Genomic DNA, 16,669 nt, shown 5'->3' on the forward strand with positions numbered 1-16,669 from the left:
GAAAATGACTCAAAATCGTGTTTCAATGGGTAAAAACCCGAGTTGGGTCGGGTTTGACCCGGTTTGGGTACCCGTTTTACCCCTAAACACTAAAAATTGCATAACTTTTCGCTCGAAACTCCGTTTTCGATGAGGTTTTCGCCTGTACGTTTCTAACGAGATAATTTACAACTTCCAATAAAAATATCCCAGAAAAGATCTTCCAATAAAATCAGATTTAATTATTTTTAACTTAGACGTTATACTTTCGTTAATTCCGATAGTTGACTTTTTGATCGGAATCACATAAGACTTCCCTATCACCTCTAATACATTCCAAATGATTCTAAACTTAGTTTAACTTCAAATATTATAAACCTATTTCGTTAGAAATCAACGCTTAAAACCATACCGAAAATAATATATATATATATATATATATATATATATTTTTTAAACGCTTACAATTCTATTTTACTATAACTACCTACTTTAAACGTTTAAAACAACATAATATATAATAATATTCATTTTTAAACTAACAATCATATGAAACATGATAATTAAACAAGGTTACTAAAGTGTATGTTACATATATATATATATATATATATATATATATATATATATATATATATATATATATATATATATATATATGCATATAATTAGTGTATATAACAACTAAACATGTAAGGGAAACATCCTTAGGGACTAGGAAACACTTGAAATGAAGTGTTACAATCACATGTGATTGTATGAAAGGAGTTTGCGGCCACACAAGGAAGTGTTCACGGCCATGGAGTGTTCAGGGCCACACATGAAGTGTTTACGGTCATGGATTGATTCTATGAAGGGTTTACAACCATGGTATGAAGGGTTCACGACCACCTCTTGAGCTAAGAAGGGTTTACGGCCCCGAGAACGGTTGACGGCCCTAAGAAGGGTGTCATTTCACAAACAACCAATGGGATATTGCCCCTAACAACATATGAAGGGTATCATCTCACAAACAACCAATTCGAAGAGCTCTACGCTACAACTGTTACTAAATGTGTGGTATCAGTTATTCCTTTGTCTCAAACATCATGTTGAACATGAGATATAGATTACCATGAATCTCATTTAGTGTTCAACTTTTTCTAAAGCCTTAGATGTCTAACTCTCAATGAATAAGAGGAACAAATCCCATCTTGACTATATACGCCCATCAATGTAGTCCATGTCATACCTAACAATGGCCCTTATGACTGCCTTTTACGGAACAACGTTAAACCATGTCAAAGCACAACAATTCCTACACTTCAAGTCTCAAATATGTATCTCGGGTCTAAGAATACAATGATACAACCTTGATCGAAACATCACTCATGAATATGATCCATAAAGTGATTTTGATGAAGGTCTGGTTCAATACTTATTTTACTAATCAAGTACCTACGAAAGCAACTCTTGCTATTCTCATCTCCATGATAATCAACCAGTCCACTCATATTAGTCTTACCTCATAGATGCTCTGTAATGCCCGCAAATTCGGGCTAGTCAATTTAAATATAATAAGCGTAAAAATGATTATAATAGAAGATTATTTAGGATAAATAATATTAACCAAGTTAAAGTATATGTCATAAGGATTATGTCCATATAAAGAACGCTAAAATCTGACTTTGTATGAAGAGGTTATGCTTCTTCGAAATTTCATGATTAAACTGATACAACTCTGCGTATCGTAAAAAGTAAGATTTTAATAAATTACTGTTTAGCCTTAGTGATCTAAATGAAAGTCGTAGTAGTCGTTAAACCGAGAGCATGCAGATAGAGAACGTCTAAATCTGACTTCAATAGAGGAAGTTATGATTTTTCTAAGATTCAACATAACAATATACAACTCAGAAATTGAATTTTAGATTGATCGATTTTTAGCCGAAACAATCTAAACGAAAATTAAATATATCACTAATAGGAGTTCAATGATATAAAGACAGTCGAAAATGGATGCCGTATGAGAGAGTTACTCATTTTATACATGATTTAACAATCTAAGCCTGTGTGAAATAAATAAAGTCAAAATTAGTTGATGAAGTCTAAATAAAAGTTGTAGATCCCATCGATAGCTACACATGGATATAAAGAACGTCAAAAACAAAGTCCATATGAAGAAGTTATAAAAATTTGAAGTTTTTAAATTCGTTGCGCACATGTACGCCTCGTACACATTGTTCTAGAAGCCATTCACGCCGCCCCAATAGAAAGCCGCCACGTGCTAAGCCCTTAGAGGAGGAGTAGCGACTAAGCCAGTGTGCGGCATGCATGACCCTTTGCACGGTACGCAAGGTCGTTTCTCATCCTATAAACAGTGGCGTAGCCAAGACTTTGTTTTAGGGTATGCCAAATATTATACAAAATATGAACGAGTGGAAAAATTCTTCAAACAATAACCAAATGTAAGTATATATGAATTTTTAACTTAATTGTTTATTTTAAGTTTCACATGATGTCGTCTTACATTATTAAAATAATCTAAAATGGAGTCTAATAAACATAGACAACAACGTATTCTCTTCTACTAATTTAAAGTTTCGAATGGAATAGGCTATATCACAATCCTAATTCCTTTTATTTAACAAAAATATATATTGTACATACCATATATATGTGACCTTAATTTTGTATGGGTGGACCAAGGTCCACTCTTGCCCTATATTGGCTACACCCCTGCCTATAAATAGCCGATCTGAGTGCATTCATTCCTCACACCAATCTTATTCTCTCCCTCTCTCCCTCCCTCTCTTTCTTTCTTTTTTCTCTCTCTCTCTCTATATATATATATATATATATCACTACATTTTGGTCATAATTTTCTTAGATTTAGGGTATTTTGGCAAGTTCTGAGGTCCCTAGGAGCCTGATGTCTAGTAGCTATCAGGTTGGAGCTCTACCAGTGTAATTTCCAGGTTTTCACTTAAAAGGTCTATAAGTTAAGCTACACTCCATCGTTTTTAGTGTAACTTATATTTATGGACACAAGTCGTTATTATGAACCTATAAATAAGATTTATCAATAATTCCAAGTCGTTATACTGATTGATCTACTTACGGGAGAGGTGTCTAGAATAGTCACGTTGGCTTGGTTGTTGGATTTTAGAAAAGCTATTATGTTGAAACGGTGCTGTCTCCTAACTATCCTGTCTGGCTGATCCTTACTTGATAGATCTTGATGTAGACATTAGGATTAGTGAGCGATCTAGACTATAATTATTATGATCACCGGGATTACGAAACTAGACTAAAACTTAGTACTTTATGTATCTAGGTCTTTTCAAAGTACGAAGCGAAGCGTTGCCGAAACCGTCAGTCACTTTTATCAAGTGAGGGCATAGTCCTTTTCATGAACATGATTTTAATACAAGTATTAATTAAAGTATTAAATATATGTTAAAGAGTTTATATGTGAGCTATATTCTTATTGTTTGGAATATGTGTTAAGAACATATTTGATAATATATGATATGTGAACCAAGTATGGTTCTATATACGTTAAGATAAACATATTATTGCATGATAATAATAATAATATAAGTATTAGGAGTAGAGCATCATACTCTTACCAAAGATAAAATAAGACTAACATAAACTACCTAAGTTAATATTAAGTAGTATCTCCTTAAGAATACGTGTGAGATATACACGAAGAGTAGAGCTCTGACATTCATCCCTGGTCTGAGAGTATGGATTAGGTATAGTCATGTGTCACTGGTCCGAGAGTATGGATTAGGCATAATCATTTGTTCCTTGTCGAAGAGCATGGATTAGATATAGTCTCTCGTCCCTAGTTCTAGAGTATAGATTGGGCATAGTCATTTGCCACTGATCCGAGAGCATGGATTAGACATAGTCCTTCAATCCTGATCTAGGAATATGGATTAGTTGAAACCATTCATTTTTTGAATTCGAGAGTATGGATTATGTTGTTGTATAGGACAAAATGTATGGATCGACATGATAAGGTAGATTGCTTATATGAGAGATATTTATATATTGCGAATTTGATATATATATATATATATATATATATATATATATATATATATATATATATATATATATATATATCCCTATGTACTCACTAGGTTTCCCAATCTGACCTACTCAGTTTATTTGAATCACGGGTTATTAAATAAAGATACTCAGATAATGAGGTATGAGGGATTCAAGGAGATGTAGACCTTTAGTATATTGAGACATTATAAGTCTCCATTTATGATTATGTTTCTGTATTGACGATGACATCTCGAATTTTATAAGTAAAATACATTTCTTTGATAATACTTTGATAATATTATTATCATGTTTTGTGACAAATTCTGCATTATTAAACTTTTAAAAATAATACTCTGATTTAATAAGCGTTAGAAAATCAGTCTTTTTTGGCCATAAAAGTAAAGATGTGTGTCTATCATATTATAGGTAATACACCTGAATTGACACAAGTACTATTACATTTTAGGATAAGATGTCTAATTTGTTTTTTATGTGCTAAATGATTCATAACATGCTTTAAGTTGCCTAAATTGCAATTTAGATTTAAGATCTGCTTTTGATCTAGGATTAGGAAATTTTATATGTCCAGGTTTCTAAACATTTAATTAAGGTATTAGAACGACATAACTTTTTGGAGTAATAAGAAGGATTACCCATCTAAACATTTTCTATCTATATTCTCGTCTCGATACACTGAACATTTGCTTTGGTATACAAGTCATCATGGGGAGAAGTCATAGTGGATTAGGAAATGGTAATGGAAATCAAAAACCTAAGCCTCCTGTAATTTCAATTTTTAACCTGAAAATTTTTTAAATCCTAAAACTACAGCTAACAAATTTCATCAAAAGTAACTTAAGATTTATAAGTTGTCTTCATATTACAGCAACCTGTTGCAAAAAGTAGAATAATAATTTGTCGAAAGTTAATATAAACAAAAACTTGAATACAAATTACCAATCTTAACTTAATTTTATAGGCACTTGGTTTCTAATTGTTATAGTTATGTATATGTATCTTAAATATTTTCCGACTCATGGAAATAAAACCAAGTTGAAGCTATTAACCTATTGTAGAACTATGGATGGGCAGTGACATCTTCACTAATTCTCTCAAAGATAGTGGATTCAACAAAATATAAGAGAAACCCGGTGTTTATGCAATTATATCTCAAGGTTGAGGGAGGATGTATCATCCAAAATGCAGAAAATATGTTGTCTAAGTTACTGGAAATTGGCAGACTATACAAAATAGAGCAGAAACGTAACACAAAATCCATGTGCACAATGAAGCATAAATAAAACAGGAAAATCATATGCACAATAGAAACATAACTGAAAGTGAAGAAGGAACAGGCATGAAAGGAGATTTGCATAAAGGAGGTCCTACACGTACTTATGAATGGTCGGGGAAGGCTTCCTCACTAGAACAAAAAGGAAGTAATAACATGTAAACATACAGTCTTCAACCAAGTCTATCCACCATTTGCTCCAATAAGGATTGACGTAAAGAAGCGCAACAAAGCCCAACAAAAACACAGCATACGTCGAACCAAAACTTCTATAGAAAAATGTCATGTCGATATCATACTATTTCTTATTGTCTTCTTCTTCATCTGATGGATTGGTCACATGTGAACAGGGGCGGAACACAAACAATATTAGGAAGGGGGCCGAAACAGGTAATACCCGAAAAAGTTAAAATGTTGTAAACCATAAAACTAAACTTGTGTTAATGGTACTAATAGTTAAACATAAAAAATATGGATCATACCACCATAGAGTAATTATACTTAGCTGTGTGTTTAATATATATATATATATATATATATATATATATATATATATATATATATATATATATATATATATATTGAAAACTGAATAAAATATAAACCTTGAATAAAATCACAAACACCATCATAAACATTAAAAAAAAAATCAATCATCAATGTGGCGTATGGGAAAAACTCCTAGGCACAACCTCCAACAAGTAATTGATTAACTTAATTTTGAAAAATACTAAAAGCCATCGAAACATAAAGAAATATAAATAATACTTGTGACACTCTTAAAAGCAAAAGCAAAGGAAACTAACCCCCAAATCAAGATAGAAAGTGTGTTGCGGTGGGCGGTGGTTGTGGATGAGGCACGACGACGACAAAGGTGAAAGCTGGCAGTGTCAATGTTCTCCGATGAAAGGCGATGCATCTCACTCAGTATTTAAGATCTGTTGTTCACCTCGTTTGAACTTTTAATGGTTTCTTTTTCTATTTTCTGCAACCATTTTTCTTCTATTTTAACTCCTATTTTATCTTATTGATTATAACGGATCATTATATGGAAATAAGATAATTTATTTCTTTAATTTTCTCATTTTTATGAGGGTAAACACATGTATCTAATCTTAAATAACATATTATTCCAATTTACAAACATGCACTTATCTCCTAGTCGGTGTTGTTGATTACATTGCCATAAAAATTTTGTTACCTATTTTCAAAATTATTGGAGGGGCCAATCGTTGTTTTATTCTCAAATAACAAGTTATCTTATAATCTTTTGATAATAAAAATCTAAAAATCACGGGGGTCGTGGCCCCTCCTGGCCCTTAAAGGCATACGCCACTGCATGTGAATTAGTAGTTGTGCATTCCTTCCCCAGTGGAGGTCCACAAAGAAGTGGATTCCCTTCATAGCTTGCCAGTGTAAAAGTACCAAACTATGCTTTCATATCTGGGAGTCTGCCTGAGAGATTGTTGTCAGAAACATTGAAAGTAGATAGAGATGTAAGCTTAAAGAGTTGTGATGGAACTTTTCCGGTCAAACCATTTGAAGAAAGGTCCAAGCTCTCTATTTTTGCAAGATTTGAGAAGTTCACAGGAATAGGTCCAATCAGGTGATTGTGAGACAGGTTTAAAGCACGAAGTTGGGTTAAGAATCCGAGTTCTTGTGGGATTTCACCTATAAGTTTGTTACAAGAAAAATCCAATCCTGCCATGTAATCAAGGATGTCACCCTTGTAGTTGAGAAAAAGCCTTTTTGTTGTGTATTGAACTTCATCTTCTGTTTCCAATGCCATGTAATCAAGGCCGACTGTATATTGCGACAATAGATTACCCCCCCCCCCCCCCCCCCCCCCATAGCTGTAAGAGGAATCAAGGGAATACCAACTTATCACACCTTTTAGGAAAGCAAGGTGAGTTGGGCCAGTAATATTTTGAAGGCAGCTAGGTACTGAACCAGAAAGTGAGTTACCAGATAAGTCTAACAAACTCACTTTACTTAATTGACACAACTGCTTCGGAATAGAGCCACTCAAGTTATTTTTTCTTAAAAGAAGAATCTTTAAAGTGGATAGTTCACCAAGAAATTCCGGAATCCTGCCTGACAAGTAGTTGTTGCCAATGTCCAAAGTCAAAACACTAGTCAAATTACGAAAGGATTTGGCCATTGATCCAATGAATTTGTTGGAACCCAAAAGAAGATGCTTCATATTTTGCAAATTCAAACAGGATGGGATGGGTCCAGAAAAAGAATTTTGTGAAATATCAAGAAATGAAAATGGAGATGCTCCACAAGGAAACCTGCCTTGGAAACTATTATTTCTCACAAGAAGTTCAGACAACATACTCATGTTGCTTATCCAATTAGGGATCATACCTGTGAACAAGTTGTTACTAATATCCAGAACTCTCAGATATTCATGAGTTTCCTTGCTACTATTAATTCCAATCTTCGCTGTGAAATGGTTGCTATCTAAGTAAACCGAATGGAGGTTACCCAAGTTTACTAAGTTTCCTGAGAGTACCTTGCCGTGCAATTTGTTATTTGATAGTTTTAAGAAATCCAACCGAGAGACATTTGTAAACAACCCTTTTGGTACTTCTCCTGATAACTCATTGTCAGATAGACCCAATATCCATAATTGACTCAATTCACCAATTGAGGATGGGATAACACCACTTAAACTATTCATGGACAAATTCAAATACCGTATGTTAGGAAAGAACTTTGGTATATCATCAGGAATAGTACCTATCATTCCATTTCCAGACATGTCCAACCACTTCATATTAGCATTCCTATACAGTGGCATACTGCCAAACAAGTTGTTCCTTAGAACAAGACGTTCCAGATAGGTGTTGTTTTTAACCAACCAATTTGGGTAGTGTCCTTCCAATGAGTTTCTAGACATGTCTACTTGCCGTAAATTGTGTTGTTGAAGTAGAAACCCAGGAGGCATTTTCATATTACAATTAGATAGCTCAAGAATTTCCAAATGGAACATTGGAATCCAACCTACAGGCTTTTCTGTTTCCACCTCAAATTTGTCATTGTCACTTCTGAATCGAATGGATTAAAGCTTTATATGATTGGATAAGGAGCTGAAGGAGAATGAACCTTCAAATAAGTTATGACTAAAATCAATGTACTCAAGAGATGTAAGATTAGCAACGAGTGATGACGGAAGTATTCCCCTGAATCAATTCAAAGAAATATCCAAAAACTTAAGACAGATTTTTCAAACACTGAGGCAGAGTTCCATGGAGCATGTTGTTACTAAGGTCCAACTCATGGAGGTTCTTCAACTCACACAACCCTGTGAAACGAGAAAAAAAAATGTTCTGCCTAAGCCATGAAACTGAAAAGGTAATTAAGTTACAAAAGATTAACCTTCAAGAAATATATAATATGGCTTGCATTTGCATGTTCATACGACTTCAAAAAGATTAATCATCGAGGAAAGGTAAGGTTACAAAATAATCACAATAGTGCAATGTGCATCATGCTTTAGATAACTTACCATGATCTGATAATGAGCCATCAAGATTATTTTCAGAAAATAAGAGAGCTCTTAGGGAAGATAATGCCCATATTACTGATGGAATGCTGCCAACAAAACTGTTCCAACTCAAATCTAAGACCTCCAGATGCTGGAAATATGAAAAAGTTGGATGACAACAAATTAAAAGAGGGTTACTAAACGAAAACCCTGAAGATGGACATGTTACAAGTCATTTTTGATTGCAATAATAATTATGTTAATTAAGTACCAATGAAACAACTTTACCTTCAATTGGTATTGTTCCATTGAAACCATTACTGCTCAAGAGGAGGACTTCCAAATCAGACAAATTAAGAAATTCTGAGAGAGAGAGAGAGAGAGGGAGAGAGAGAGAGAGAGAGAGAGAGAGAGAGAGTTTGATAAAAACAATTAGCATAAACTGAAATGAATAAATATAATTTGTATTTAATTTCTTTTAAGATAAACATGCCTTGGACAGGAAAGGAACTTTCCATTATTAAAGAAGATGAAAGAAGAAGAATCTTGAGGGATGGGAGGGCAGTTAGGCATGATATGATGCTCTTGTTGAAACTGTTACCAGAAAGATCTAAACTCTTCATCCTTTTCAATCTCGATAGGGTCTTACAATTTCTTTGATAAATGTATATGTAGATACATGAAGTAAAGGAAATACCTACGTAATTATGAATTGTAGATGCATTTCAAGAGGTTGGAGGCTTGACCTTGATACAGTCATGATAGGATTAGAATACCCAACTTTATAGTAGTGTCAAGTTGTATTTTGCTAGAAAGTTCAATAAACTAGTATGTATTTTATCTTCAGGTATTTAGTTGGGTTGAAGGGTTCAATTCTTAGAACACCCTGATTCTCGAGTATTTGAAATGTGTAAGATACTAAGATGAGAACTCAATCATTTCGAGATTTTCCTTTATGTACTGCTTTGATTTGTTTAGATTAATGTTATGTTACTTTGTGGGTTAAACTAAAATGAAAGAGGATTGTTGCTGGTTTTAGTGTAACCACGCATATTGTATAGTTGGAACTAACATGTGAGCTAAAAAGTTTATAATTTTTACTATATATTATATGTTTGGAGAGTGTGGAGTGCATACATATATAAGATTGTATTATAAGTTGGTACGACAAAATGGTAGGGGTCAAGGGGGTCATAGCAGGTCCAAGGGGTAGAGTCTCTGTCTTTGGAAATTTGAATTAGTATCATAGTGAAATATCTGAATTCTAGTGGGTGATTATGGTTAAATTAGCAAATCTCGCCAGTTTTGAAAACCATTGATTATGTCATTAATTTTGGGATTTACTTAACTAATTTAGAAGACAGAAACTCTAATTGTCATGTACAAATACGACTCTTCTCTTTGAGCCGAACATACCCTTTTCTCAGCTCTTCTTCTTCTCTAACGAACTCATAAATCTTCTTGCAATTTGGCTTACATTGCCAAGATTCGTAAGTATCTTTTAGGATTATCCTAGACCTCATTTTTGATAACCCGAGCATAGGGTAGAAATATCACTTCAGAAAGCGAACCTACGCTATGCATTGGGAATCCGGTTCTCCACTATAAACGCTAGCGTATTTCAAATTTAACATGCTTTTCTTTTATATCCATGTCATTAAATACAATGTACGTACCAACCAGAGTCGAAAAAGATAGGCTTGTTTGTTTGGAAACCTTCGGACACAAATCTCAATTTATCTGAAATACAATACTTACTAGTGAGTTATTAAAACATTAGCCTATTCTATGTGTCATATGTGTGGACAATGTAGTAATAGATTGTGTAGAGTATCTTCTTTGTTACGTGTAGAGTCTCTTGTTTGTTGCACAAACACACAGAAACATATGTTATGTAGCAATAGATGGCTTGTAAGCAAAACCAACATTGCAGTTTGCATATACTCTCAAAATTACTAGCCTATTTATACAATCATCCATATATCAAAACAAACACCAATAAATACATACAAAAGCAAGTTTGAGTATATTCTATTTGACATTAACGTTAAGGAGTACCTATTTGTGAAAGGGAGTGGCAAGCTTGCTTACTAATTTATGAAAGAAGTAATAACATGTGAACATACAATCTTCAACCCAGTCCAACCACCTTCTACGCCAGTGAGGATTGATGTAAAGAAGTGCAAAAAATCCAAATAATACCACAATACATGTGGAACTAGAACTTCCATAGAAAGATGTCATGTTGATATCATACCATTTGTCATTGTCTTCTTCAACTGATGGATGGGTCACCTGTGAATTAGTCGTGCATTTCTTCTCTAGTGGCGGTCCACAAAGAAGTGGATTCCCTTCATAGCTTGCCTCTGTGAATGTACCAAATTGTGATTTCATTTCTGGGAGTCTGCCTGATAGATTGTTGTGAGAAACATTGAAAATAGACAGAGAAGTCAGCTTAATGAGTTCTGATGGAACTTTTCCAGTCAAACCATTTAAAGAAAGGTCCAAGCTCTCTATATTTGCAAGATTTGAAAAGTTTACTGGAATAGGTCCAATCAGCTGATTGTGAGATAGGTTCAAAGCACGAATCTGTGTTAACAACCCCAATTCTTCTGGAATTTCACCTGTAAGTTTGTTACATGATAGATCCAATCCCGACATGATATCAAGAATGTCACCTTTGTAGGGGAGAGAGAGGCTTTTTGTTGTAAACCGAACTTCGTCTTGTGTTTCAAACATCCAATTGAGCCTTTGGGGATAAAACATCTTATTTAGAACACTCCCGTGAGTATAAAATGACATAATACTGTAAGTCATAAGGCTTTTTTCTATGAAAGCGAGGTGGACAGGACCAGTAATATTTTGTAGGCAGCCAGGTATTGAACCAAAGAGCGAGTTATAAGATACATCTATCAAGCTTGCATTACTTAATTTGCACAACTGCTTCGGAATCACACCACTAAAGTTATTTTTTCTCAAAAGAAGAATCCTTAATTTGGATAGTTCTCCAAGAAATTCGGGAATCATGCCTGATAAGTTATTGTTGCCTATGTCCAAAGTCAAAACATTAGTCAAATTGCGGAAGGCATTAGGCACCGATCCTGTGAATCTATTAGACCCCAAATGAAGATGCTCCATATATTGCAAATCTAAGCAAGATGGGATGGGCCCAGAGAAAGAATTTTGTGAGATATCCAGAAACGAGAACTGAGCTGTTCCACATGGAAAGCTGCCTTCTAAACTATTATTTCTTGCCAGGAGTTCGCACCTGACATCAACTCCTCTCATGTTGCTAATCCAAGCAGGGATCATGCCAGTAAAAAAGTTATTGCTAATATCCAGAACACTCAGACCTTCATAAATTTCCGTGCTCTTAGTTCCAATTTCCCCTGTGAAATTATTGCTATCTAAGTGAATTCTACGAAAGTTACCCAAGCGTAAGTTTCCTGATAGTACCTGACCATGCAATTTGTTCCTTGATAATTTTAATATACTTATTTGAGAGTGGTTTGTAAGAAATTCCTTTGGGACTTCTCCTGATAACTCATTGTCAGATAAATCCATTATCAATAATTCACTCAAATTACATATTGAAGACGGGATAACACCACTTAAGGAATTCCTAGACAAATTTAAAACAGATATGTAAGGAAGGAACTTTTGCATTTCTTCCGGAATAGTACCATTCATGTGATTTTCAGAGATATCCAAACCGTTCATATTAGAATTCGTAAGTAATGGCATAAGAATAATACCACCAAAGGAGTTGTTCCTTAGATTAAGAATTTGTAGATTCACATTATTATCAATCAACCAATTTGGAAACTGTCCCTCCAAGGAGTTGTGAGATATGTCTACCAATATGAACTCTCGTTGGTGAAGTAGAAACCTAGGAACAACTTGTCCTTTACGCCTGTTCACATTGCAATTTGATAGCGCTAAAATTTTCAACTGGAACATTGGAATCCAACCAATAGGCTCTTCTGTTTCCACCTCAAATTTGTTGTTGTCGCTGCTAAATACAACTACCTCAAGCTTTGTATGATTGGAGAACGAGCTGAATGAGAATGAACCTTCAAATTTGTTATGACTAAAATCAACGTACTCAAGAGACGTGAGATTAGCAATGAGTGATGGCAGAATTTTGCCTGTGAATTGATTTGAAGAAATATCTAACAACTTAAGAGATGATAGACTATTGAAACATTGAGGGAGACTTCCATCGAGCATGTTGTCACTAAGATCCAACTCACGGAGGTTCTTCAATTCACAGAAGCCTGCCAAAAGGGAAAAAATGTGGTTCAAGTTGTCACTTACATTGTTAGAAAGATTAACTATGCAGGAAAGGTAATGTTGACCATTCCATTAAAACAGTGTATTTATACTTTTGTTTTAAACAATCCAAACACTTACCATCTGGTAATGAGCCGTTGAGCTTATTATTAGCGAATGAGACAACTCTTAGGGAAGATAATGCCTGTATTGCTGATGGGATGATCCCAACAAAATTGTTCTCCCTCAAATCTAAGACCTCCAGATTGTGCAAAGATGTGAAAGCTAGATGAAAGCAAGAGAAGGTTACATATCTAGGTTACTAAACAAAATACCTGAAAAGAATTTGTTACAAATCATGTATCATTGACTATTGAAGCTAGATAAGCGGTTGGGGCCACCTGCCCATGTGTTTAATCGTTCATCATTCTGATGACTTTAATAAGTACTTGACCAATTTTCTTAAAGAAATTATAATTATGAATATTAAGGAATGATAAAAGAAAAGGCACAACCTTCCATTGGTAGTGTTCCATGGAAACCATTAGTTTTCAGGAACAGGGCTTCCAAAGTAGGCAACATATCGAATTCTGAATTAGCTGGATAAGAAAATGTGTCAAACAATTAAATAAAGTGATTTGAGAACAAATTGAAATTAAAAAGTACCAACTAATGAAGATAAAAAAACAATTATTTTATGATAAACATGCCTTGGAAGGGAAAGGAACTTCCCCATGGGAAAGAAACTGAAAGATCAAGGATCTTCAGGGATGGGAGGGAACTTAGGCAGGATATGATGCTCTTGTTGAAATTGTTAGAGGGAAGAACTATACTCTCCAGCCTTTTCAATCTTGATAATTGCTTACAAGCTGTAAAAAAGGGGGAATTCGATATTAGAGAAATCATGGTCTTATATAATTAAAGTTTGCAGTTGCCAAATAATTTTAGCATTGATCAACTTTCAAATAGGCTAGGAGAAGCTAATTCTTTGTTTACCTTCGATATTTGGTATTCCTTTCAGCCCAGTAAAACTCAAATCCAACTTCTCGAGGTTAGTCAGATGAGCTAATTCTGTCATATTTAAAAAAAAAAACATATATCATGTATTATGAAGACTATTTTTGGATAGCCACTTTGATCGAAGCTAGTTTCATGCAATTTTGCATTAGCCACTTTTCATCATCATCAGTAGGTAGCCCGTAGCCTTGTTTAGAGTGCAAAGATGTTTTAAGATTTCACATTACAATGAGATGCAAATGAGATTAAGTCTATTATGTTCATTTTGCGAGGAACAAACTTATTTTAAGTAATGGGTCGTGAAAGCATGCATACCTTGAGCTGGAAATGATCTAGATAGCGGGATACCTTGAAGATCTAGAGTTTTAAGTGATGGAATGAAACGTAAAGATGTAATAAGGCTATCATTGAAGTTATTGCCCCCAAGGTTCAAAATCTCTAACTTATTCAATATTGAAACCCTCTCAGAGCCTGCAATAACGATTCAATGATTCCATATTACATTGAGGTGTAGTTTGGTGGGAAAAAAATTATTTAAATACATATCTATATCCATTCAATATTGTCAATAAACATAATTCATAAAGAATTCTTGGAAGTTGGCTTGTTAGTTGACTAATTCTACCATGGAGATGGAATACTCCACTTCACAAAAAATAATTATATAGCATACCAATTGATATTGATTGTATATATGGTATTTTGGTAGAGTACTATCTTTGTCCTAAAAATAAATCTTCATTGCAATTTTCTTTGTCCCAAGAAAAGGGTAATATTTTCAACTCCTGTATTCATTACCTTGTATTTGGAATGTACCACTAAAGTGGCAGCCAGTTAGATCCAACATCTCCAAGTTTTCTAAAGCTGCAAATTCTGCAATATACGTAAAAAAAAAGGGTGCAAACATCTTCAGAACTTTGTATCACGTATGATAAGTAAAATGATCGAATAGTAACACTATAAAACTTTCCATTAATAGGGAAGTATCCCTCCAAGTCGGTTGTGCTAAGATCCAAAATTCTGAGTGAAGTGAGTGCACCCACTGAAGAAAGGATGCCATTGTCAATATCAAAATTCCTGCTGAGGTCTAGTATCTCTAGCTTTTTCAAACTTTTCAACTTTCCAAGTTCTGCAATAGAGAAAAGTTTAATTTACCACTATCATATTCTTTCGATATTTATAAGTGTAAATTTTGAGCATGTTTACAAAAGTAATTACCAACCACTCAGTAAGTATAACCATCTTTGGGTTCAAGAACTAATCGGATGATGGTGTGTGTTCATAAATTGAGCTGATTTACTTGGAATTGGTCAACTATTGAATATTAATTTCAAAAGTATACTTAAAGATTAAAACATACAGTGGTACCTGTTTTCATGATCGCACCATCAAGATAATTATTTGACAAATTGAGACTTGTTAGCTCTTCAAAATGAAGAAAGAGGGAAACATTCAATGGCCAATATCCCCTGAACCCATAGCTTACATGTTGGTTTGATATTTCATTCACGTTACACAAAGAAAGCTCTGTGACATGGCCTGTGGTTGTGTTGCACTTGACCCTCTCCCAATCACAACACTCGCTGCCATTGCCATAATCAATCCATGTGGGGAGAAGCTGTTCTGGATTTGAATCATATGAGTTAATAAAAGAGGATTTGATGTCCAGCAAGGCTCTTCTCTCCTCTTCTATGCAACCTCCTTGTGTAGGTCGGAATATTAAAATAGCAATCATCATCATTAACAACCACCAATTACAACTCGAAGCCCAACGCTCAATTTTAGTAGCTACAGTGCTCATACTCAAATTCGTGGCTTTCTGAAGGTGTAAATAATGCTTAATTTCTGCTCTTTAATGATAATCGTCTCAGAAATTGCCAGCACTTCTCTATTCTTTTGTTGTCTTCAAAAGAATCATCATTTTATCTTTGATAATATTTTAATTTAATTTGACTTTTTTGCCAATTAACAATTTACGAATTAACAGTGACAAGTGACAACTTTTTTTTTTTTATTATCAACAAATATCCTTTATTGTGTCACTTTTTTGGCATTTACATATTTGGTAACAAATAGAAAAAAACAAAAAGCTATATATTAAATCAAACATTTCTTACTTTCAAGACAAATGGAGCGATTATATGTTATATACTTTGTCTTGTTTGAGGAAAAGATGCCTTGTGAAGAAACTTTATTCAATGGTGTTAAAATTTTGTATTTATAGATATGTGCAGACGTTTGTAATCTTTTTTGGACTCATTTAGGGGTAGAGGTCTATTATAGCTTGCTGACTTGTTCTCCTTCTCTAGTTTCTTGTTGGTATTCAATAAAAGTCTCTTTTGTTCGGGTATTTAATTGAAAGCCCATCCTGATGGTTAGGATTTATTGTGAATTACATATTGATGTTTGCATTTTTTTTTATTTTTTATTGTTTTATCATGCATTTTTACTCTTCATTTATTTTTACGGCTATTCTAATAGCTTTTATCACTTAACCACTAGCTTATACCACTTTAATAACAACAATTATCCAATATTAACCGGCTAAATTGAACAGTATGTATATGTGCTATGAT

The 16,669-nt window shown here is 34.0% G+C and overlaps 1 protein-coding gene and 1 pseudogene across 1 annotated transcript; both read right to left on the reverse strand.

Moving 5' to 3' along the window:
- Positions 1-5,405: 5,405 nt before the first annotated feature.
- LOC145003991 (receptor-like protein 1) lies at positions 5,406-10,327 on the reverse strand (annotated as a pseudogene).
- A 429-nt stretch (positions 10,328-10,756) lies between these two features.
- On the reverse strand, positions 10,757-15,133 carry LOC145029817 (uncharacterized). Its single transcript, XM_078978276.1, has 7 exons — positions 14,892-15,133; positions 14,409-14,564; positions 14,073-14,147; positions 13,787-13,945; positions 13,592-13,675; positions 13,218-13,361; positions 10,757-13,081 (listed from the first exon to the last, which is right to left on the reverse strand). The coding sequence occupies exons 1-7, from the start codon at positions 14,998-15,000 to the stop codon at positions 10,863-10,865; spliced, it is 2,946 nt and encodes a 981-aa protein (XP_078834402.1). The 5' UTR covers positions 15,001-15,133; the 3' UTR covers positions 10,757-10,862.
- Between the last annotated feature and the right edge of the window lie 1,536 nt (positions 15,134-16,669).

This window comes from Lactuca saligna, chromosome 1, assembly GCF_052625555.1.
Source record: "Lactuca saligna cultivar CGN05327 chromosome 1, ASM5262555v1, whole genome shotgun sequence".
Classification (NCBI taxonomy): domain Eukaryota; kingdom Viridiplantae; phylum Streptophyta; class Magnoliopsida; order Asterales; family Asteraceae; genus Lactuca; species Lactuca saligna.